Here is a 26,151-nt window from a genome sequence, read left to right as displayed (position 1 = left end):
AATTGCAACGCCTCAACGCCACGGTCCACCAGGTCGTGTCCCTCCACGTGCGACAGGCAGCTTCGTAAAGCCTTAGGCCTAAATCGTCGCTACCCTGACAACAACCGGCATCCAAAAACAACACCCAAAATGGGCGCAAAACAGGGAGCCGCGAGGAGACGTTAGCTCTGTGAGGTGGTCCTACTCCGCTCGGTGCACACAGCATCCGAGTTGACGGCGCCCACCGTCCCAGACGGTGTCGGAGCGCCTGGTGCCAGGCCGCAATACCAGTCAGCCCGTCGTGGCACCCGTGGCCCGCGGCCACCCGGCTCCCAGAGCCGCGACTTCATCCGAGTCAAAGAGATAGAAGAAGCTATTTACATAAGAAATTCGGACCACCCACGAGGGTTCCGTACTCACTCGCTTCAGGCTTGCCACTGCTCCGCGGGCGCTCAGCCTCGCTCTCCCAGGATGCAGACCACGTGGCTCTCGTACTGACGACTGTCATTAAAAAAAAAAAAACACTTGCGAAAAGGCTTAGCATGTTGATAAGTTCAAACACACTACAGCCACCGTCGCCTCGCTCAAGAAAGCACGCCGCCGACGCTAGCGATCAAAATCCACGCTAGGCCTACGCTTCGGTTCGAACAAAGGTCTCGAACGAAGCAACACTTAAAATTATCGTCCGATGCCCCAAGAGGTCCATGTTGGGCAGCCAGATGTGGGAGATACGGGGTTTTCCTCCGTACTCTTGGGACAAAGGAACGACAACACAGTAGTGCAAACAATCACAAAGGCATTTATTGCACCTTTCATAGATCAATGCCTGCTAGCCGAGTTGCTATCCCCAAAACATGCCGATGGGCGCGTGACAAATCTAGAAGTCCGACTTACCGCGACCGCATTGCGAGCGAATATGTTCGCCCCATACTGGATCCCAACGCCTGGTCGTTCGCGTGTTCGGTCACGCCAACGGTCGTGCGTTCGAAGGCGGCCACGCGAGGCGGTCTCGCAGAAGCATGGTCACAGCGCGCGCGGAATGTCCACGCTGTTCGCCGGCCCGCCGGGAAAAAGCCGCGCCTTGTCCCTCGGCGCCCGAGTAACCCCGCCGCGGCGGTCGCGCCATCTCTCGCACCGCGCTTGTACCACTCCGCGGGCGCCAGGCCACGCGAGCCGTGCGGGAAAACAGCATATCAGGGGATGCGTGAGTGTCTCGCATCCCCACAACGTGCAAGCGCCTTCGTCCATGTGCGCATCGCTCCGTAACATCACCCTCGGGTGGCGGAAGCGCCGTCGTGGTGCTTGCTATGCCCTCGAGGAGGTAGAAGGGGAATATGACTTCAGCCGGTAAACATCAACGACATCAGTTGGTAGCGACGAGGTCGAAGAAGAAGGAACTTTATTAAAGAATGGTCTGGGCAGTTTTTGTTGTGGTAGCCTCACGTGAGGCTCGAAGTCCTTGGACTCGGGCGGCATCTTCGGCTTGCCGGATGGCCCAGAGCTGGTCTGCCAACTCTGAACTTTTGGGAGCCGCCTCCCAGCGGCGGCGACGCCGATGGAGAAGGTCCCCCGCGGCTCCCGCAGCCGGGGCGGGAGCCGCAGCAAGCTTTACACGCATCTGTTGGATATAAACCCGGGTAGTAGCGATGTAAGACGACGGATATTGGGTAGGTGTGTGTCTGGAGCAAGCGTAATGTTACAGCCTCGTTCTTGTTTAATTTATTGTTCGGTGGCGGGAATGTGCGTCTTTCGAGTCGGTAGTGTTCGGTGAGGTCTCCGAACGTGGTTAAGCTATTGCCCCACGCCTACTGTGATTCTTATTGCTGCATTTCTGTCGTAGTGTCCCGATCCGGCAGATCCGATGCCCTGCTCTCGGAGGCGGAAGCGGCGGCTTGGCGTGTGAGACCTCGAGCCGTGGCGCAGGCCGCCTCGAGGCCCGCGAGCGGGGCATCGGTGTGTGCTGTTGTCCAGAGGAGGAAGACCGTAGACGAGGGAGAAGAAATTTTTTTTCAAAGTGCCTCGAGCAGCCAGTGGCGAGGCAATTTTGCTTGCAGTCGCGGTCTTGTTTACACGCTCGGAAAAACACATTTATGTAGGACGTATTGAGCAATAGAAAACTGTATCGGCAGCTTTTCATGTTGCTCTCCAAGTTTCTCATTGACAGTTTCCATCTAATTATAATATCTGGGTAGCTGATTAAGTAATTTAGGCTAACTATGTGTAATTAGGCTAAATGGCAAAATTAATCTGACTATGGTGGTGGTGGTGGTGGTGGTGGATTGTAGCAACAGGCGGGTTTAGCCTGGCGAACAAGGCCGGCGTAATCTATCTTCATGCGATGGCAAATAACGCTGCCTTGTTTCTGTTGAGCTACGTGGAATCTGCATATCTTTAAATCTTGGTACACGATAGTTCGGGCACCCTGTAGATTAAAACTTGCTGGATCTGCTGCACATTGTTTTGCAATTTATTCGCTCACACTTGTCTGTTCTGCAGCTGATTTAATGAGTTTGCTTATTACTGGGGCATCCCTTAACATTAGAATATCTGTCTAGTGCTATTTACTTCAGTGTTCATAATGCCGCAGCAGCGGGAAGAAATTAAAATTGAGTGGCCTGCATTAACAATAATTAGCCTTTTTATGCGTAGTTATTATGGGCGGTGCATTATTTTTGCACTCTTGCTCTTTCCGCCTAATAAAGGGCATGCACTTCGTGTTTGCCCGTTTGTATGCTTTCCGATTTTTTTTTTTTCATTTGTATACCTTTTTCGTTGGTGTTGTGTAACAGACCAACGTCTATGACATCGGTGATTTGTGGGAGAAAACAATACGAATTCCGAATCAATTTTCATTTTTGCCTTTCTGAACGCACGCCGATATGTTATTGTGGGGAGTTTTAAAATTCGAACTCTTTATTAGTGATGGCAGTGGTGTCAGAGATCTTATGCGCGACCTGGTGCGCACGAATTAGAAGAACACCCATTATCTGCGAGCCATTAAATCATTTTCCTCTTCGTTCTGCTTCTTGTCTTTGTTTTCACGGCAGGTGGGATTCAAGGGCATCTTCATTGCAGAACCATTCAAGGTGTTCAACTACTATGAGATGCTCTCCACGCTCATACCTGAACTCAGACACTCTAAGCCTGGACAGCTCAACTGCGCAAAGTAAGAAGCTAAACCGAAAAGCCTGAAATTTTTACTGTGAAGTTTATTATAGGGACTCTCGCTGCCTTTTCGAAATTGATTTATTGCACCAAGATCCAGTGGACTAACCCAACTCTTAAAAATGAACTTTGTCTGCCCCCGCCTGTGTTTCTTCGGTGCATGATCATTACTTTAACGTGAGGACTTCGTCATAGTGCACAAGCATCTGCTATGTTTACTTTTTGTCACAGACAAACAGTAATTAGAACCAACCTCCAGCCTCTGGGCGCAGCGGCCCATGATTCTTCCGCCTTCTAAAAGACACTAAACAATATTTATGCTAATTCCACTATTGCTATCGGATACTGACAGTATGTAAATAATTCAATTAATACGCAAACAAAAAAATTTATGCAGATGAGAACGCACTGGGTGCAACTTTTGTGAAGCGTAGCTTCAGTGAAGCGGTTAATTAGACGCTTTATAACTAACTGGCATGAGTACAATTGTGCCTATTTTCACCTTAGACAACCATAAATCGCACGCTATCTGTTGGTTTACGCACCGCATAGGCCGAAGCCCTATTTTCACGCAATTTTTGTCTTTATGCACTACGGCGCTAGCAAGCTATGCTGAAAATCGAAACAACTGAATAGGCGGACGAAGTGTGAGAAGTCTACGAAGCAATGCCGCGATGACGAAGGTGACGTATGATGCTTGTCGAGAACACTGCCCTCTTTGATGCATCTCTGTATGCCAACTGGACTCCACCGAAAAGAGGTCAATCTGTTCTATCGCTTATGGCTGGGGGTGGCATTCACGAAATCTTACTCATTTCGCATTGGAATGGCCGACAACGCTCTCTGCAATGCCTGTCTTTGCGAGAAGACGCTAGAATACCTTCTCTGCGACTGTCCTGAATATAATATTCAGAGACAGTCCCTGGCGTCCGTTCTAGCGCACCTTGACAATAGACCATTGTCAGTTGAAACAATTTTCACATATTGTCGACAGAAGACATCGCAGCTGAAGGCGACGAAGGGAATACTTCGGTTTTTGAAAGAGACGGGCCTGGACAAGCGGCTGTGACAGTGATGTCACGTACCACGCAAGAGTGACGGACTGTAACTGACGATGTGGGTGCATTGCTATGCACGCTCTCTGTCTCTCTCTATTCCTCATCCCGCTCCTACATGTAGGGTAGCAAAGCGGTTGAGCTAAAATGGTTAACCTCGCTGCCTTTCCTTCTCCACTTTTTTCTTCCTTCTTTGTCGAGAACAGAAGGGCAATGACAAGTCTACGAACACAGAACAAGGACAAATAAGCAGCAACAGTCAGCTTGAAACACAGTAGCATATAACCAGTCTGGTGAATTGGCGAAAGAATGGCCGCACATCAAGAGGCACCTACCGAATAGCTAAATCAAGTAAAATGAAGTAAGCCCACTAATTTGTTCAATCTATGAAGTTGGTCAATTAGCAGGTGGACAAGCTTTAGAAATGCCAGTGAGCCGAAATGAAATGTCTTAGGTAACAATATATTTTTTTACAGCAGCAGACAGAGGCGCACCTATACGTACAACTTTGTCAGCGTACAACGAGTATAAATGCCGCTCACACGTACTTTCATCCGGAGCAAATATATATCCAAAAACATATCCGCCGAGATCCAACAGCAGCCAACAGCACCCCAACAAAACCGGGAGAGGAGAAAATTGCCCCCCCCCCCCCCCCTTCACTGTAATACCTTATATAGCTGCCGTAGTACCTAGTAAGTAATTTTCACCATCTTCTCGCATTGAAACAAATATCAAGTAATAGTACTTCACTAAATGACGGACCTTAGATGCTGCCGAACTTGGCCCTTCGCCGAATCAAGCACCAGTACACGCACGTCGACGAGCACCAGAATTTCTTTATCACGCCGTGTTAACTGCGTGTGGTGCAGGGGCCTTACAACGTAAAACTATTCCAATATGTTTTTATTCCAATCGCCTGACGTCAAATTTGCGTAACCTCCGACGCAAGGATCGGGCGGTCATCCACAGGGTTGTCTGAACAGACCAATCAAACGCTCTCCTCATTTACAGGAGGTCACTTTTGTTTGCTTTAAAAACGAATAACATTGCCTACAATGAGCTGCTTGTCTTACCTAATTGGCTGACAAGAGACGAGGAGCATGCTCAAGTGGAGAGGGATTCGATAGGGCCGAGCCAGTGCATTGAAAATCGATAACCGGATTAAGAGGGTGGTGCTGGCGTCTGCGGTTGGTCCGCTTTGCCTTACTTAACTTGCGGCGGCTCGTCAAAAATCGCGGCGGCATGCAACGGAAGCTTAAGAATGACGCTGAAACGGATCCACAGCAAAGAAGAGTTGGGGAGAACGAGGTCGTAAACGTGCCGAAATTGCTCGAAAACGTTATACGGCCACGAAAGAAGTTTTATTATACGCAAATAACCCATGCTCTCCGGCAGGTGCGAGTCTCCAGTGCCTGAGTGATTGGTGGCAGCCATCTTTTATTCCTTTCGGAACGGGGCAGCCTCCGGCTATTCAGAAGAAAATTCAGTTCTGTTCGGCATATTAATGCATCTTTATCGCGTACACGTCACTTTGACGCGTGAGTTTTTGCGGTTTTGTGGCGTCGTGTGACAGGCAGGTGAAGTCAGTGCAGCCCGAAAACTTTTGACCCATAGCCGAGGGTTAATGGGGAAAGGGGTCGAATCAGAAATTGTTTTTATTTTGTTCGACGAAATCACGCATAATGAGTGTGTACACGTCATATCATATGGGGAGCTATCACGGTTTTTGTGATGTCGCGTGAAAGACAGGTTAAGTGGGGGCAGTAGAAAAAAGTTTTGACCAATCATGGAGGGCTGATTGCAGAATTGGAATAGAAAAGTTTGGAATAGTTTTACGTTGTAGCGCCCCAGGACACGCGACTATCAGAAGCACGCGATAACCTGAATGAAGTTTAACGGTGCCAGCTGCGAGGTGAACGACACGATAAATTACAAGACTTATCCTTACGAGATTCTTCATTGGCCTCTGCGAACGTTTCCTGCAACGATCACTACGTCACTTTACCTACTTTTTTGTTAAATGACAGCATGCGGAAACTGCGCTTTGCTGTGCGACCAAACAAAGGTGGGTGGCTTTCATTGCAGACATAAAATTAGTTGTGATGTTTTACATGAATGCTCATTAACGGATGACTGCAGTGATACGGTGGTACCGGCCGTTCTAGTCGGCCAAGTTTCAAACTTGAACAGTTTAGATTATATTGCGCGCAGAATATTTCAGAACATTTGAACAGTGGTGATTACTGCCCCAAAATTGCATAAATGGCTTTGAGGGACGTCGCAATGGTTCTTCGAAGTGTACTGAAAGCACTTTATACGAGCATTCTTTGCGTGCAGCCCACATTGAAATGCGGACGGGTATCGAGCCCTCGACCCCATTTGAGCCATGGCGCCTGAAAACTTAATCTCTATGACTATCACGCGTTTCTAACTTGTGTGAAGCTGCAGCTTGTTCTTCCGCTCGACGAGAGATGGTCTGCACAAATGGACCACCACTGAGCACTCACGATAATTCCCGCTGAGCTGACGATCATTCTACAACTTATTGCAATAATTGTAGCAAGCCTTTATCATGCATAGCGCCTGGTATCACGTGATACGAAAAAACAAGGTTGGTGGTTTCCTATGTGTGGGCCTTCGCAGTTGCCGCATTAAACTACCTTTCACTTATGGGGCATAACGCTTCATGACAGAGAGAGAGAGAGATGGAAGGAGATAAGGGAGGAAGGAAAGGCAGGGAGGTTAACCAGACAGTCCAGTTTTCTACCCTGCACGTGAAGAGGGGTATGCGGGAGTGAGAGAGAGGGGGAGAGAGAAGACATGAGTTTATATGGCATTTTCACATGCACTAGGTCAGGTTCAGAATGTCTACAGTCGGGCACTCAAGTCTATTGCCTTCAGCTACTGAAGAAGCGCTCGAATGGCTTTCTAGGCTAATGAGCTGTGAGGCCAGGCTCCCAAGACATTTCTGTGAATGGCCTATTGTCCAGTCTTTTCAAGGCACACTGGAGAGTGACGTTGTCAAGGGTAAAACGAAGTACGACCAAAAACAGCAAAATAAAAGAAACCAAGACGTTTCGGCTCCCATACGGGGGCATTGTTCACTATCTTCGAGAGCAGTGGCACAGAATATGACTGCTCGTCTCTTCACACTTGCACTTAGCGCACATCTATGAGTCCACCATTCCAATGCGATAGTTATAGGAGTTAGTGATTGCTACTCCTACCCACAGCCGACACAGCAGTGTTGCGTGACGTCGTGAAAAGTTTGCTGGTATATTCCGTTTCAGTGATGGGTCGGGGTTGTCTACACCACCGTTAGAGCTATGTGGTGTATACCAGTAACTGAACGTGATGGTACGAGCGAGACTGCAAAGCTCTCTTGCAGCGTCTACTCTCGATAAATATATAAAGAGTGTCGGTGCTCCAGCCTGGGCACGTCGGGCAGCGTCATCGGCGAGGTGATTACCAACGACGCCAGAATGTCCCAACAGCCACTGGAAGATTATTTCATGTGCTCCTTCAGAAGTGCAATGGCAAATTTTCACGTCGTAAACCTCGCAAGCTTTGGAGGGCTGCTTTCGAATCACAAAGTATTGCCCATTTGCTAGGCGGATCCTTTTCTATGCATTCAACAACAGCGAGAAGAGCGGCTACTTTGGAACCTGTAGATGTCGTTACGTGTGAAGGAAGATCTTAAACTTGATGAAGAGCGATTTAGATGGTATAACAGTGGTGCCCGTCGTACTTTCCGAGAGGAAACTGCTCATGCAAACGTGCATTCCATTAGCATACGACCAATGCAAAAGTTTCAGTGTGATCTGCTTGAGAGCCGCAGTGGCCAGGCTAGCCTCCTTCGCAATTCCTGGAACAGGAAGGTACACAGGAGGTTTTTTTGAGCACCACAGAAGTGATTGCGTTCTTGCCGGTAAAACGTGGGGCACATCAGTGGCATCTCTGCTTCAACTATAGAGGATCATCTTCCTAGGATACTTGCGACATTGCACACCAATTCTGTCCAATGCTAACAAAATTAACATCCGTGTCGTACCGAGCGTTCAACGCCAAGCCTTTCGAACATATCTGGGGCTACCTCGATGTGCTTCCACTCTAGCAACAATTGCCACTGCGAGAGACCACCCGATAACGACTTGCATAGGTGTCGACGCACTCCGGGCACATGTTCGCCATATAGTCAGAGTCCCAACCACCACCGCCTTCGCTTGCCCGAGAAAGGACCCAAGGCAGCTGCTCAAGGCAAGCCGCAGTGAGAAAATTATCATGCTGCATCACGCTTGTGCGCGAACTAGGCCCGCCAGAACACAGCACATATGAACTCGTCAGCTATCTCCGCTCGGCCACCATTCGAACCGAGCGCAGATTGCCTCTAAGGCGGCTGCAGGCGCGCGCCCACGCCCAGTCGCCGCACCTGAGCATAGAGAAAGACATTCATCAAGAGCGGACGCTATCAATGTGGCCAGCGGCCAAATTGACTGTAGCGAGAATTAATAGCTGAATCAAACTTCTCCCCGCAGGGGCGTTTGCGTCAGCGGGCGTTTGGTGTGTTGCGACACCACGTACCTGAGCACACGAGGGTTGGCCCCCCAGCGCGTGTAACCGTGCGCGGCTTAGCCGTTTCCGGTGAAAGGGGGATTGTGGGGGTTGAGCCGATGCCGGGTGTTTGAACCTTTAAGGCCCCCCGGTGGAGGCAACACACCTCTTTGGCCTCTGCTTCACACAGACGGCACCCCCGGACTGACCCACCCGGGGGAAATCGGCAGTCGCCTCTTCCTGTGTCTTTCTCCTCCAATCTTGGTCTTTCTCTCTCACTTTCTGGCCTTTCCTGTCTTCTTCTCTCTTCTGTTTATTTCCTTTCTCCTTGGCAGCAATGGTTAACCTTGTGTGGCTATCCTACCTTGGGTACACCATATTTGGTTATAGTGATGGCGTACGACTGGCGTCGGGCAGGCTTGTATACAAGCTCTGCCACGTCCCCTCTTTGGGCTCCGTGGTGGGCGGTCGGCGCTGTTGCCGAACATACACATTTTCCTATGGCAGCGCAAGCCTATGTAGTCTATGATCGGCGTCTGAAAAGATGCCGCATCGAAGTACCATTCCAATTCTCCTTTCGGAGCAACGCTCCATCATTTCCCAAGTTCTATGTGCTGCACAGCAAAAACAACGTACCAGTAAGAAAGCTCTCGTCATTCCTAGTGGCCAAGTGTCTAAAAGAAAAAATCGGACCTACATACAAAGCCTCAAAAATGTCTACCGGGGACCTCCTCCTAGAACTAAATGACAAGGATCAAGCGCAAAAGCTCTCGGAGCTTACCAGTATTGGCACCGCGACAGTAACAATTTCACAGCACAGGACACTAAATACAAGCAAGGGTGTGATATCAGAGGAGGATTTCATTGGCTTGAGCGATGAAGAACTCCTGTAAGGTTTCCAGGAACAAAATGTTACCAAAGTCCAAAGAATTGTCATCCGCAGGAATGACCAAGAAATCCCCACCAAACATGTTATACTCACCTTCGGAACAAGCATAATGCCTACTTCTCTCGATGCAGGTTATGTGACAGTCAATGTGAGACCATATATCCCGAACCCCAGACGATGTTTCAAGTGCCAAAGGTTTGGACATGCTTCACATGCATGCCGCGGACAAACAACTTGTGCTAAATGCAGCTCTAACGATCACCAATCTGAGAATTGCGCCTCTTCACCACATTGTGTTAACTGCAAAAGAGGTCATCCCGCTTACTCGCGGTCTTGCCCTTGCAGCAAAAAAGAAAAAAGTAATTGCACTAACTGTGAAAGAAAAAATCTCGTTCTTTGAAGCCAGAAAGCGACTGTCGTACCTTTCGCGACGTAGTTATGCCGATGTGACGAAGGTGGGAATAGCGTCACAGAGGCCTGAGGAGTCCTGCGAGACCACGCACAGTGGTCCCGTAGTGACGCCTCCCGTCCCCGTGGTGGAAGCAGCCAGTGCTGTTACATTGTCTTCGCAGTCCCTGCAGACTCCAGTCCCGCAGGGCCCTAAGATCAAACGAACCCCAAAGCCCGATACACGTGTTTCAGCGCCCAACTCTCGGTCCTCCAGCGCTTCAGAGAGAGCGATGGAGATCGACACAAAAACCCCGGTGTCATTGGCACCAAAGGACAAGCGCTCTCTGTAGCGCGGTAAGAGAGACAAAATCCCAAACACCACCCAAAATAAGACAGCGATAACCTGAAGGTTATCGCTCCTTTGTATCATCCTTCTTCAAATCTACGTCGCCTAACATCTTACCTATCTCCTATTTAATTGTTAATGCCATTTTTTACCCTTCAATTCCATAATGGCTTTTATTATTCACTGGAATTGTAGAGGTCTTTTACATAACTTAGGTGACATTACAGACCTGTTATTTAACTTCTCTCCTATGGCCTTATGCTTACAGGAAACAAACCTAGGCGTAAAACACAAATATATTTCAAAAGGTTTCACTGTTGTACCGCGCGACTGTACTCATATGAACCGACTTTCGAGTGGTGCAGCCATTGTTGTGCAGGGCGTTATTGCAGCTAGAGAAGTTCCCATTACCAGTCACATAGAAGCCGTTGCTGTCACCGTTATGACTCCGGAAACCATCACCATTTGCTCGCTGTATATCCCACCCCACACCCATTTTACCCTTAAACACTTAGAAAATCTAACAGGTAAATTACCGGAGCCATTTGTTTTAGTGGGGGATTTTAATGCTCACGGTACTCTTTGGGGCAATATCAAAACTCGCCAAAGAAGGCAAATGGTGGAAGATTTTATTCTCTCAAATGATATCTTCCTTTTAAACTCAGATGCACCGACATGCTTTTCACCGACTTCCTGCACTTTTATTTGTTTAGATTTAGCTTATTGCTCACCATCTCTTTTTAATGATCTTAAATGGGAAACACTCGACAAGTCTTATGGCAGTGATCACTTGCCCGCAATCATCAAATTTTTATCATCACCACCAACCTTAGTCACTAGGCCACGTCAATGGAAATTACAGCTCGCTGACTGACTGGTTTTTATGGAAAACGCGAAACTGGAAGTTGTCTTTTCAAAAGGACTAGTCATTGACGAACTAAACATAAAAGTCACTGAGGTCATAATCACTGCAGCAGAAAAGGCAATACCGCAGTCATCCGGTAGTGTACACAAAACGCTAAATCCCTGGTGGAAGAACGAGTGTACCGAAGTCAAAAAGAAACAAGATAAGACCTGGGGAATCCTACGGAGGTACCCCACTTATAGCAACATTCTAAATTTCAAACAGGCCGAAGCCAAAGCACGAAGACAGGCAGATAAATCGTCATGGCAAAATATGTATCCAATTAATGATACAGTCACGTCCAAACGAATGTGGGACCAGGTAAGGAAGTTTAAAGGAGAGTACACATCATACACAACACTACAGGGCCAGGCCAACTTATTAGGCTGACATTTTTACAAGGTCTCCAGCTCAGCAAACTACTCAAGTGATTTCTTAAAATATAAAAAGTCGGCGGAGAAGCAGAGACTGCCCCTTACTGGGGCTTCAAATGAACTTTATAATAACGTCCTCACAATGCAATTGAACAGGTTCTCTCTGCCGGTAAAAAAACAGCAACAGGTCTTGACCGCGTCCACTACACAATGTTGACACACCTATCTCAAGCATCAGCAGAAACACTTCTTAAATTTTTTCAATAAGATCTGGGAATCTGGAGTAATGCCTACAGACTGGAATCGCTCGTCGCGTTCCGGCAAGCGTGAGTTCCGAAAGGAGGCATATCGCGTTGCCGGTCCGTAATATGCGCAACAAACTTGTCCCACTAAGATTCAGTACACGCTAAACCATCTTTTTTCCCACGGCCAACTGCTTTTTGCTAAGTGTCGCAACACCAGGCGCGGCGAACGTGCCTCAAAAGTATCCGTAAAAGTAACGAAATTATACCGCTGTCACACGGGCACTCGACAGTCGCTTGAGCAAAAGACATCTCCCGAAGAAGAGTTTTGCTCGCAGACGCACGACAGAGAGCGATCTCTTTTTCAGAAGCGGTCTTTTCTGGAAGCGGATTTCGTCGATCTCCTTTACGGCTGAAAATGAGTAGCCTAGAAACCAGTGGGCGCCGGCACTTATCAGATAATAAAGAACTAACAAATGCGTGTTTTTCTGTCGCCTAGGCCCATCGTAAAAATAATTTTGTGTCTCGCAGAAGGTTTAGTAAGTCTAGTAATGCTAATTTTCTTCTGCACCCTCGTGAGCAGGTCAAGCGGGTCTGAAAAGCAGGTCGGACGCTCTCTAAATTACTACAATGAATGTTTATATTAACGTTTCTTTTTCTGGTGTTATTCGATTTATTTGAAAACAGTGTAATAAAATAAGTTTTAACTTTGCATTTCGAGATACATCGCTTTATTTTGGCCGATTTTATTTCGAACGCTAGCGCCACGCTTTCCGTAAAGCGTGTCTAGAAGGAAACGCTAAAGAGAGATCATCGGTACCGTGTGTCTGCCGCGTAACACCACTTCATTAAAGAGTATTTCAACCTGGCAAAAGACTACTTACGTAACAGAGTTTTTGCGTGCTCGTGTGACAGAAGCATTAGTCACTGTAGTGTTGGGGGTCGCAGAAAGCGTCACGAAGTTCTCCAGCAAGATTCAGTAGACGCGAAGCTAGCTGCGCCACCACGGCCGAGCTTCTTTTTCGCTAACTGCGTCACAACGCCGGGTGCGGCGAGCGTTGCCCATTACGGCTCTTGCTCAAGCCGGATTGCGGAAAGTGAAAGGTCTTGCAGGCCAGGAGTTGTCGACATGAAAGTGAAGGAGGGAACTACAAGTAATCTCATACATTCATGAAATCTCTCAGCATTAAGAAGGTGGCCGAAAGGCAAGGTGTAAGCGTTGTATTTCCCGCACCCTGCAAACTGGCCAGTCTGTACGCGAGGATTGGAAACGAGCGGACAAAGAGAGAAGCCTGTAAAGTTAAACATATTATACCCTTCATCGAGTGCAAGACTGGCGTTGTTTACCGCATTCCGTTGGCTTGTGGTAACGTCTACATAGACTGGACGGGCAGGTGTATTAATAAGCGCTTGCAACAACTTAACACATCCTTAATCGGGGACAAGGGAAGCAGGTAGGCAGTTCATTGCCGCGGCTGCAAGAAGTTCAAAAAAAAGTGTGCGGATGTGTGCTCGTGTGGCCATTTTAGGGAGGAGTAAGACTAGGTACGAAAGGGAAGTCTTAGAAACTTTTCACTTTGGAAGTGAGAAAGAAACTGTGTCGGTGATACGTCTTTGTGTTTAACCAACAAGGAACGTGCTTACCTATCGGGTAGGTAAAAGGTGATAAACTGACATTGATGCACGGGTCTTGGGAGGAGTAGAAGTTGCGCATGCGTCTGCTGTTTCGTGTCGCAGTATACCTTTCGAAGTGATATCAATGCACACACGTCTTGGGAGGAGTTCAAGATGAACATGCGTCAGAGGTTATGTGCGGCAATGTGAATTCCAATAAAGTACACTTGAAAGTCCAGCATCCGTCCGTGTCTAGCGCGTTTTCCTTGTGTGCGCGTCGATTGTGTTTCGCTGGTACCCCATTTTTTCAAGTTCATCGTGCACCAGCTGGCCTAAGAACTTGCGCTAATGCCAAAATAACTTACAGTAATGTTGGGGCTCATAGAAATTGTCGCAAACATCTCCCAGTACGAGTCATTAACTCAAAGTAACTGCACCAAGACAGCCGAGCTGCTTTTCGCTAACCGCGTCACAAGTCTCGGTACGTGCCGTAAGCCTAAACTGATTGAAATGCAATGCAGACTCTCAAACAAAATTTCTCTCTTTGCCGTAGTCTAATAGTGCGGTGGTGTCGTGTCGAAGCACAGAAGGAACGCAAGAATACGCCGGGGGCCCAAGAAACCAGGCTACATCAAAAAAAGAAGGAATGCAAGAACAGACGAACAGACGACCAACAGGCGAACTTCACATGCACAGCTGGCCTTCGGTGGCGTGTTCTGGCGCATGATGCATGCATTTGGCGCATCTGGCGCATCTGGCGTGTCATTACCTTGTTGCTAGGTAACGCAAGAAAAATAAGTCGCAAAGGAAAGGATCATTTATACAGAAAACCTTTTAGCTTTAGCGGGGAAAAAATAAAATAAACAATGTCCGCTAATATCTCACATTCTTTTTTTCTTATGCTCACGGCACCTAAGGGTCGGCATTAACACTAACATGGCATACTTCCCGTTGGAGTTTTCACCCCGCGTCCCCTCTTGTTTTTTTTTTTCCTCTATGCCTGGGGTAGACGAGCCGAAGCGCACCAACCTAGCCCTTACTTCCCCTTCTAGCGCACACACACGTCGCTGCTCCTCGTCAATTCCCTCCCCCCTAACTTAAGGACAACAAGGAGGTACGTATTTGGACCCCTGCCGCAGTTTTTCCTGTAAAGGACGTTGTTGTACAGACAGTACCATCATAAGCCGCGCACGAGCGAGCGAGGCAGCTCAAACTCTTAAACAGGGACGCCCCAGTAACGTACAACGAAATGACTAAACGCTTTTACCTAGGACGACGTCTCTTTCAGCCACCGTACCATAAATTAAACAGGCCGAAAGTGGTAACGCTTGTTACAGACACATACCCTTCCCAACCCCGCCACGTGGCACATTATCTACCTGGACGTCTACCCCGACGACTCCTGAACCCCTCCTGCGGCGACACGGCGACACTCGCGCACGTGCTCTGGGAGTGCAGAAACGCTCCGCCCCACTCTACCTCGGACGAAGCCCGCTACTCCAACATCAGCCACGGGCGGTCCATCAGGCCCGCGCAGTGCCCGCCAGGCACTTCCCTGTCGGGCCCTGCGTGGGAGACGCCCACTGCACGCTGTCGCGCGTCCTGCAGGACCTTTAATAAAGTTTATGCAATCCGATCCTTGAAGGGGCTCCATCAGCGGCAGCAATTTAGGGTCAGCGCACTGCGTCAATAACGCCGACAAGTGGCAAGTCATGGCCAGGGTCCGATGATGTCGTAGAAAGTTGCGCGCGTGACAGTCAGCGTGACGGTGCTTCCTTTCTAATCGATAGACAATGGTGATGTCATATGCTCGCAAGCGCATGCTCCAACGGGCTAGTGTGCCAGAAGGATCCTTGAGGTTGGAAAGCCATCACAGGGCGTGGTGATCGCTGACAGCCTTAAACGGTCTACCGTACAAGTAGAGTCGGAATTTACTCAGTGCCCAAACAACCCGCTAAATATTCTTTTTCAATGGTTGAGTAATGTTCTCAGCATTGGTGAGACTGCGGCTTCCATAAGCAACGACGCTTTCCGGACCATCTTGAAACTGCACCAGAACTGCACCGAGGCCGTTGTGCTGGCGTCAGTATGAATTTCTGTGTCAGCGTCTTCCTCCAATTGAGCAAGTATTGGAGCAGCTTACAAACGCTGACGCCATTCATTGAACGACTGCTGTTGCTTGTCCGCCCAAACGAAAGGCACATCGTCGCGTGTAAGCCGTGTCAGGGGCTCAGCGATTCTCGAGAATCCGTTGACGAGGGCCCATATTATGCACACAAACCAAGGAAGTGTTCGACAGCCTCCTCGTGCGCGGGCGGTGGTGAAAATGTTGCGACGGCATCTAACTTATCGGGGTCTATTCGGATGCCCTTAGGACCAACTACTTGGCCAAGAAATTTGAGCTCTTAGTAACCGAAGTGGCATTTGTCAGGTTGGATTCTGAGGTCGGCAGTACGGATGGCAGCGGAGATGCTCTTGAGTCGTGCGAGATGCTCGTCAAACGTTCTCGAGAAAACGACGGCGTTGTACAATTATACAAGGCAAATTTGCCATTTGAATTCAGCAAGGATGGTATCCATCATCCGCTGAAAGCTTGCAAGTGCGGAAGAGACCGAAGGGGAGAACTTTGAACTCATAGATCTCGTCAGGTATCACAAACGCTGGTTTTTCACAATCCTCTTCATTAGCTTCGATTTGCCAATACCTGGATTTAAGATCCAACGAAGAAAATAACTTGGCATGTTGTAGACGATCCAATGCGTCGTCGATGTGCGGCAATGGATAACCATCGCCGTTTGGTGGCACGGTTAAACTTTCTGTACTGCACGGAAAAGCATACTGTATTGTCCTGCTTTCATACTAAATCTATAGGGAAAGCCCACAGGCTTGTGGACGGCTGGATGACGTCGTCTTGACGCAGTATCAACGAATGCGGTATAACGATTACGGCATGAATGCAATAGAATTAATTTAGTGAAACGGGGAAGATGGCAAAATGCCAGTGCGATGACGACGCCATGACATCATCAGTATGACAACTGTAGGACCGGATGGCGTGACGAAGGTGGCATCGCGACTCGAATGTAGAAGTTAAATGACGACGATAGTATAACCGCGACGGCGTCATGACGACGGTATGACAACCAGTGTATGACGATGGCTGTGTGATGGCAACGCAATGTCGTCGGTGGTATGAAAACAGGGTAAGGACAATGGGATAACGACAACTGTACGGCAACGACACAGAGACGTCGATAGCATGACAACAGTATGAAGACAATTGGATGACGACGAGTGTAGGACAACAACGCCGTGACGTGGTCTGTAAGTGAAGCCTGTATGCCGACGACGGGGCGACAGCGATGGTGTGATGGCCAAGGCATGATCTGAGGCAGATGGAGCGATGACGATAGCATAAGTGATGACAATGGCTTATGACGATGGCTGGAGTAATGACGATGACACGAAATTAGAATTACGAGGATGGAATGACCCCGACGGCGCCACGACGACGTTATGACAACGAATGCATGACAACGGCTGCATGAAGACAACGGAACGACGACGGAAAGACATCAGTATGAGCACAATGGAATGGCGGCGTGTATATATGACATTTGCGTAATGGCAGCTGTGTTAACTGCACCTCTGTATGACGATGATAGCATGACGACGGCAAGACGAGAGTGAAATTACGAAGCTGGAGTGGCGACGATAGAAGGACTACGAGAGCGTCACGACGGCACTGGGACAAAGGATGCATGATTGGGTTATGATTATGGTCGTGACGAAGTCGGCATGACGAGATTTGGATGGCAAAGCAGGAATGAGGACGATATCACGACCACAAGCTCATGTCTAGTGGCCTAAGCTATTACACAAGTTAAGGCATATGACCGTCGTACATGGCGCGAAAACGACGGCCCTAAGACAGTAAGGAAACTGTAATTAGGATGATTGAATGACCCCAACGGCATCATGTCCGCAAGAATATAGCACAAACTGTTTGATAACTTCGGCTACAGGGCTGACAGACAGACAGACAGACAGACAGACAGACAGACAGACAGACAGACAGACAGACAGACAGACAGACAGACAGACAGACAGACAGACAGACAGACAGACAGACAGACAGACAGACGGACGGACGGACGGACGGACGGACGGACGGACGGACGGACGGACGGACGGACGGACGGACGGATAGATGGATGGACGGATAGATGGATGGACGGATAGATGGATGGATACATGGACGGATACATGGACGGATACATGGATGGACGGATAGATGGATGGATACATGGACGGATACATGGATGGATGGATAGATGGATGGATGGATACATGGATGGATGGATGGATACATGGATGGATGGATGGATACATGGATGGATGGATGGATACATGGATGGATGGATGGATACATGGATGGATGGATGGATACATGGATGGATGGATACATGGATGGATGGATACATGGATGGATACATGGATACATGGATGGATACATGGATGGATACATGGATACATGGATGGATACATGGATACATGGATGGATACATGGATACATGGATGGATACATGGATGGATACATGGATACATGGATGGATACATGGATACATGGATAGAAACAAATAATGCTAATCGCATAATTAGGATCGCAATATAACTCGTCTAAGGGCTGAGATTAAACTCCTACCCGAGTCACGTCCCCCAAGAAAAAGCTTTAACTCGGGAGCTCCTGTGAGAACAAGAAATGAAGAAATCATATTTCTTAGTAGCCACTGTACCCTTCTTTTTCCGGTTTGTTGCATTGAAAAAAAAAAGTTCAAACTTAGACACTTTATCAAGCGGATTGTTTAGTTATGCGATCAATTTAAAAACAAATTCGAAGATTTAAATAACGTGGCAGTAGACTGAGGTAACAAGTGGGTAACAAAACTTGGTATCACAGTTATGCACTCTACCAATATTATATATATATATATGTATATATATATATATATATATATATATATATATATATATATATATATATATATATATATATATATATATATATATATATGAAGCGAATAAAATTGAATACTTGTAGTACCTCACTCGAACTATGGCAATTATTTGCAAAGAGGACTTTTGCAAGAACCCCGTAAGCATTGAAGTAACGTACGTAAGGTGGTCATTTCCATTATTACCCTATTATGTCACATATAGAGGATTAGTCAAGCATCAGACAGTTCTTACTGGGTCAACGCAAACTAGCTCGCTGAGATGACCGCCGCGTGTCGATGATGATCATAATTTTCATACTGTGGCACGCACCCACAACAAGAAATAGCCCAAGAAGCGTATCTGTGTGTTTATTAACATTGCAGTTTCCATGCTACGTGGCATATAGTCTCAAAGGGGGATTGCGCAAGTAGCGTTCACCGCGGTTATGATTCCAATGAAGATTTCCATAATGTAACGTTGTATTGACTGTAGTCTGAACAACCAGAGTGGAACGCCCCAAGTCACTAAAAAACTGCTTATTCAGCATACGTGTGCCTCGCAAAAAATAATTGGTATCGTCCAGTTCACTGAAGAACCGGCAAGCTACTAGCTATACGAGAGCATGAATTTTTCAACCTGCAGAATTATATAGGGCGCGAGCCCCTGTGACGTCGTACTCGATGTATATAGGACAGATAATAATATTTAGCCGCTATGCGTAAGTACTGTTTAATACATTAGGTATATGTCTCAATTGCTCTACTGAACTTATCGGCATAAAATTTATTTTTGACACGACACATAATCTTGTGCACCTTCGACATCTGTTTTGGTGACGGCCCGACAGTGACAGATTTGGAAACTTAAATTTTATAAACTTGCCAATTTCATGAACTTTTCCTGATACAGTTGAAGTCCTAAATTGTCATTCTGCTTCCTGAAATTGCATGGCATACCATTTTCCTTTCGAATGCAGCAAATTCCGTTCACATTACTCCAGCTGTTTCCTGAAACAAACATTTTCGCATTCAGGTCTATTCCATAGGAAAAATTGGAGCTGGCCCCATCATCATCATCATCATTATCATCATCAGCCTGGTTACGCCCACTGCAGGGCAAATGACTCTCCCATACCTTCCAACTACCCCGATCATGTACTAATTGTAGCCATGTTGTCCCTGCAAACTTCTTAATCTCATCCGCCCACCTAACTTTCTGCCGCCCCCTGCTACGCTTCCCTTCCCTTGGAATCCAATCCGTAACCCTTAATGACCATCGGTTATCTTCCCTCCTCAATACATGTCCTGCCCGTGCCCACTTCTTTTTCTTGATTTCAACTAAGATGTCATTAACTCGCGTTTGTTCCCTCACCCAATCTGCTATTGTCTCATCCCTTAACGTTACACCCATCATTATTCTTTCCATAGCTCGTTGCGTCGTCCTCAATTTAAGTAGAACCGTTTTCGTAAGCCTCCAGGTTTCTGCCCCGTACATGAGTACTGGTAAGACACAGCTGTTATACACTTTTCCCTTGAGGTAAAATGGCAACCTGCTGTTCATGATCTGAGAATGCCTGCCAAACGCACCCCAGCCCATACTTATTCTTCTGATTATTTCAGTCTCATGATCCGGATCCGCGGTCACTACCTGCCCTAAGTAGATGTATTCCCTTACCACATGCAGTGCCTCGCTACCTATCGTAAGCTGCTGTTCTTCCGAGACTGTTAAACATTACTTTAGTTTTCTGCAGATAAACTTTTAGACTCACCCTTCTGCTTTGCCTCTCCAGGTCACTGATCATGCATTGCAATTGGTCCCCTGAGTTACTAAGGAAGGCAACCTCAACCAAACCTCAAATTTACGCCTAATCTCGTTTTCGTGATAACTACATTACGAGCATTGTTAATACCCCTCCTAATTTATTTGTTACGATCATACTATGTCGACTGAGGGAACTTCACTGTTCAGTACTGCCTCAAATTTATTTTTTTTTTACTTGCCACTCTAAAATACAAAGTGGTATTGCATGTTCTCTTTTATTCTGTTCACAGATACCCATACCTTAAAGCCATCATTATGGACGGCGACCAAACGGCACCGTAAGTATTAACGTAGGATGCAGAATTTAGTGATCTGGAAACCTATTAAACCTCGTCGAAATTATCTGTTTCTTTGCCCTCTCTCACTTGTTTAATCTACCATTTCCGTGCTTTACACTTGATATGCACGATTCAAACAAATGTCGGATACTTCTTGATATCTTAATTTACGCTGAACGCCGCATGTGTAGAAATATTCCCTTGCGATATTTCGTATGGTAGTAAGTTTTCTATAAAAAAACATAACTTGTCGGATCTACGACATTCAAATTCACCATAAAAGCATGGACAAGCACCAATGCAGAAGCTGTGCAGACACGGTATAATCGATGAAACTGCGTAATGCCTCATTTATTGTTCTGCAAGTTCGTCATAGATGCTTGCATCCAGGCTCTGTAATTTCTTTTTTTCGTTTCAGAGGCTGCGTTTCTTTACGTGAGCTAATGCAGGGCGGAGAAGCTGAACTGCGCAAAGCTCAAGACAAAGTGGGCATGGACGACCCTTTCACCATAGTGTTCACCTCGGTGAGTCTAGCCACTCAGGACTTCATTCCATTCATCAAAACATAGCTGGGCGAGTTGGTGTGGTTGCACCCTAGCAAAAAATTGCTCCGGAAAGACGTAGACAAGAAATAGAGAAACGACAGACACTTCGTTCCACTCGAAGGGCAATAATGCAGGTGAACAAAATGTAGACCATCAGATGTCGAAGCAGTCGGCAGGGCACAAAACTGTCTGTGTACTCCATCGCGTAATGTCATTCCTGCACGCTAAGCATTCTCGTGCTTTTTTTTTTCGATGACACCTAAGAATTAAGGTTTCATATTCATCCCCGTTATTGGTTGCACGGCATGGAGTACGAGAAAGCAGAAAGGCACTTCTATACGAGCAAAAAAAAAGACAACACCGGACACAGCTACATTTGCTAAACAAAACCGCCTGAAAATGCCTAAAAAGGTTGTGGCAGATTGCCCAGATGCGGCCGGGAAATAATCTTTGTTTCCCTCGAGACCGTATTTAGCACAGAGACCACTGTTGTCTTTGGCCGAGGGCCGGGTGCTTCCTGTATGAAATGTTCACAAAGCAGTGTGTTCTAGGGCGTCAAGAGTATAAACATTTTTGTTATTTTTCATAATTAGTATAATTCTTATGAGGGGCCCTTCTAGCTGCGATAAACAAGTACCAAACACGAGTCCTGTGCCATGCATCTACTGGCCGCTAAATATTGTTGACCTAAAGAGTCGTTCTTACTTTTCGGAGAAACGTTCTTATATTTTGTTTGGTATGTATGTGTACGTTATTAAGAAGAAATAAAGCAATAAAAATTCGACATCAACACTTTCGTGCCTTGCTAGGTAAAGTGAGTAAGTGTTGAGATTGGACAAGAATGCGGGTTTTACCTATCGTGCCAACGCCAACCAGCACTTTAAGATGATCGCCGCATGCTGAAGATGATTATAATTTCTGTGTTATAACCCATACCCCTCAACGGGAGATTGGACAGGGAGCGGCTGGTGCATTTAAATAAGTAGAAATTAAGAAATAGAAGCCAATATGTAGCGCGACCTGTTTTTTTTTTTTTTGTAAAACTGTCTAACACAATGCCCACCTGCCTTTGTCTCACTGAGACTAGCAGTATCACAAATAAATAAATAAATAAATAAATAATAAGGTTTGTCACACAGCGTGGCAAGGGTGCGCGAGAGTACACATCAGCAACAGTTTCCTTTACGCCAAATACACATGAAAGAAATGGGCAAGCCTACAGCATATTGTCACGTGGTGGTGACGTTGAAGAACACAGTAGCAACACTGTGAACGACTAAACTAAATTTTATTGGGCGAACCTGTGCCCACAAAACAGGCTACACTTATAGAACAACGATAGCGGCGAACACAGTCGGCGATCGTCGAAAATCTGATCAGCGGGCCAAGCGCGTCGGCTTTTATACAGCAGTCGTCGAATGTTCCAGACTAATCGTTGGGACCCGCGTGCCTTCCACAAAGTTCTACACCATTCGCGTCACGCGATGAAATCTGATAACACAAGGTTCGGCGACAGCAGACAGCCGGATAGAAGCATCGATAACTTTCCAGAAACTTCGGATGCATGCAGGCGCGTCCCGCGCTGTGCGACAACATTTGTTAGGCGGCGAAACGTGGTCGCCCGATAAAGATAAGTACATGTGTCAATATCATTAACCTCTTCACCAAAGCTTTGCTTCACATATGCTCCAACATGTGCATTGGATCTGCATAATAATTTACACTCGAAAAATGTATCGTTACCTCAAATGTTCAGGAAACCATAAACTGAATGAAACCTCACAATGAAGTGTACCACATCCTGCCACACAATAATTTTTAAATGAAAAATAAGCAATGAAAGCGGTAAATGAGGATGCATATGATCACTAGAAGCGAGAAAGACAAAGTTCAGTAAAACGCATGTGCTGCTAGCCATTTTGTTGATAAATAAACAGCCACACTAGTGGATCATTAAGACGCAAGTGCCAATGTTCCGTCCAATATTTCTATTATGGATCCTGTCTTCCAAGTATTACTTGGTGGGCTCACTCTTTTGTTACTAGTATTAATTGCGCACTGGCAAAGGAACGGCCCGGAAACTGTGGCGACGTCAGAACCACTGACCTAGGCGCCTATGGGCTGATAATTTTTTTCGGCCTATTTATGAAGCCAGCTATACCTTAACATATTTTTCGTTTGCGTTGCTTTTACATGTTTTCGCTAGTGTAACGCGATTTATTTACATGGATAATCAGGTGCATATCCACAGATGTGAAGTTTGCAGCTCCCGGCTACAGAAGGGCCAGGGGTTGATGACCCGAATTCTCTGGCTTTTGTTTCAGGGAACAACCGGGTCTCCGAAAGCTGCCGTCCTCAGTCATCACAACTTCGTCAACAACATCGTGGCCTTCCACTACAGGTCCAACTTATCGCACGTAACTATCATAGATATTTAAGGCTTTTCTGCACGCCGGACTGTATCTAAACGATCCGATTCGGTGACACCTCCATTTGTTATTTTGAAAATTCATTATGAGAATTTATTTCTAATTTTGAGAAGGTGTTTCCTGTCAAAGTTACAGAATATTATAATTGGAACTTTGAATAATAAGCGGCCTTAGCTGGAATACACACATTTATCGCGTAGGTACTAGTACAAACCATAAGTTATTCTTCATTCGTAGAACAGTGAAATTATCGCATCCAGGAGGTCGTCTCCTTACATATAAGTCCATTATTGTACGCACGTTACACTACGCCGCTATTATCTGGGACTTATTCACAAAGACGCACATTGAAAAGCTGGAGAGCATTCGAAATAGCATGGTCCGCTTTATTTAGAGTCGCTGTGGCCGCAATTCCATAAATAACCTTATAAGAGCGGCCTTACGCTTTATACAAGAGAAATCCTTACTTATGTTTAAAATTCTTTCATTACACAATCACAGCTCATTTCAGGATGAATCTGTCTTGCGTTATTTTTTTCTCGTCAGGGTACACTACATGTCAACGGCACGACCGAGCCAAACACGTAGTAGCTTTTATCGCGATAACAGTTATATGGACAATGCTGGAGCCTTTCTACCGCTGCCGTCGGCTTCAGAGCGCCGCTGTCACCGTGGGGTTCCGTATAAAGTCCAATGACGATTATATCGTTGCCGTGCACTGTATGCTCTATGTGCAAGTGAAAGCGTGCGAAGGTGAGTCGACTAAGGCAGCTCAATCTCGCGCACCCAAAGGAGGAAAGCTCGGAGGAAGCGCGCTGTCTCCCTTCACGCGCAAGGCACCAGGATGATGATGATGATGATGATGCATTTACTGGGCCCGAAATAAATCGGTGGTGCACGCAGGCACCAAACGGGGTGGTTCCCTAGTTACGGGACCCATATGTTCCCAGCAGCTCCTGCGAGCTGAATCGGTAGGGCGGGGCTAAATAACAAGGTCTCCGATTGCTCAAGGGGTTGGGGATTGGGAGTGTTGGTGGGAAGGGGAGGAGGGGGGGTGCTGAGTTCGGTGCACTCTGCCAAGACGTGCGGCAGGGTGCCTTTTTCTCTCCTGCAAAAAGGACAGAGCATATCGTATTCCGCAGGGTACATGCGTTTCATCAGTAGGGGATGCGCGAGCTATCCCGCTTGCGCTCGACGCAGGATCGTCTGTTGTGTCTGGCGATTTTACGGTGCGGTTTTGGCAGTCTGCACCTTTCCTCTCGGTACATCCACGTAATGTCTCGGAAGCTGGTAACCGGGTGCGGTAGCTTTCCGGCTCGTGCTCGGCCCGGATTGACACTTCTCGGGCATGATAGTCGGCGATGGTGCTGCCTGCTACTTGCAAGTGAGCCGGGACCCACACGGAGCTCTATGGCTTTTCCCAGATGCTTGCGCTTGGATAGAATGGCTCAGGCCGCGGAGGAGATTACCCACCTGCGGAAGCTTCTGTAGGGTGTCTTTGAGTCTGTGACCACGGTGTCCACGCTCGGCTGTGCGAGTGCGAGGGCCACGGCCGTTTCTTCGGCAACTGCGGAGCCTGTTGTCTTCAGGGACGCGCTGACGATCAGCCTGTCTTTTGACGTAACCACCACCGCTGCACGGTTACTGTGTTTTCGGAGCGAGGCGTCCACGTAGAGGACCCTGGGGTTCTCTCCCAGCTTCCGGGCTATGGCTTTGGCTCGCGCGGTACACCTCTCGTCGTCCTTGCCCGGCGTCATATTCCGGGGAAGGGGTTTGGTTTGAATGGTCATCTTCCAGTCTTTTGGAAGGGCCATCTTGATAAGTACTGGCTCGATCTGCCATCTATCTTGCGTAGGGCGGCTCGTCCGTGTTCCCTGTGACTGAGCCGGATTCTCTGATTAGAGAGGTGGGCTTCGATGAGCTCCTGCACCGTGTTGTGGGTGCCCATGTCTAGCAGCCTTTGCGTGGACGAGTATATGGGCATGCCCAGTGCTTGCTTCGTTGCCTTACGAAGCATCGTGTATAAAATGTGCGTTTAGGGTTCGCCTTCGTCAGCTGGATATACGGGGTGGAGTAGGCAGCCCGCGGCACGACGAACGCGCGTACCAGGCGCATGGCATCGTCCTCTCTAAGGCCTCGGTTTCTGTTAGATACCCTCCCAATCATACCAAGTATCTGTTCGTTTGTAGTCTTGATCTTTGTGATGGCGGCGTGTGCCTTCGCGTCGCTCTGAAGTAGTAGGCCGAGAATCCTAATCTGCTGGGTTGGCTTGATGGCCGTTCCAGCGACGGTGACAATCACGTTTGGCGGCAGCTCCTGCTTGGATTTTCCCGGTTGGATCATCAGCAGCTCTGATTTCTGGGGAGCGCAGCTCAGTCCGGACGACTTTGCGTACTCGTGCGCGGTCGTTGCCGCCCGCTGCAAGACCTCCTCCATCCAGGCATGGGATCCGGCTCGGGCCGTCCACACCGTAATATGGTCGGCGTAGAACGCGTGGTCCACGCCTTCGGTTTGCTTGAGTAGATCGGGCAGGGGCAGGAGGGCCGGATTGAAGAGCAGGGGTGACAA

General features: G+C 47.5%; 1 protein-coding gene across 1 annotated transcript in view; it reads left to right on the top strand.

Moving 5' to 3' along the window:
* The window catches only part of LOC126535301 (medium-chain acyl-CoA ligase ACSF2, mitochondrial-like), a 181,613-nt gene that overhangs the window by 87,591 nt on the left and 67,871 nt on the right, over window positions 1-26,151 (top strand). Inside the window, exons 6-9 of the mRNA XM_050182193.3 lie at window positions 3,027-3,145; window positions 20,562-20,609; window positions 21,028-21,133; window positions 23,479-23,571. Of these exons, the coding sequence (XP_050038150.1) occupies window positions 3,027-3,145; window positions 20,562-20,609; window positions 21,028-21,133; window positions 23,479-23,571 (366 nt within the window). The remainder of the gene's footprint in view (window positions 1-3,026; window positions 3,146-20,561; window positions 20,610-21,027; window positions 21,134-23,478; window positions 23,572-26,151) is intronic.

Source organism: Dermacentor andersoni, chromosome 7 (genome assembly GCF_023375885.2).
Source record: "Dermacentor andersoni chromosome 7, qqDerAnde1_hic_scaffold, whole genome shotgun sequence".
Taxonomy (NCBI): Eukaryota; Metazoa; Arthropoda; class Arachnida; order Ixodida; family Ixodidae; genus Dermacentor; species Dermacentor andersoni.
The sequence above is the reverse complement of the archived record's forward strand: the minus strand, read 5'-3'. Positions and strand labels throughout refer to the sequence as shown.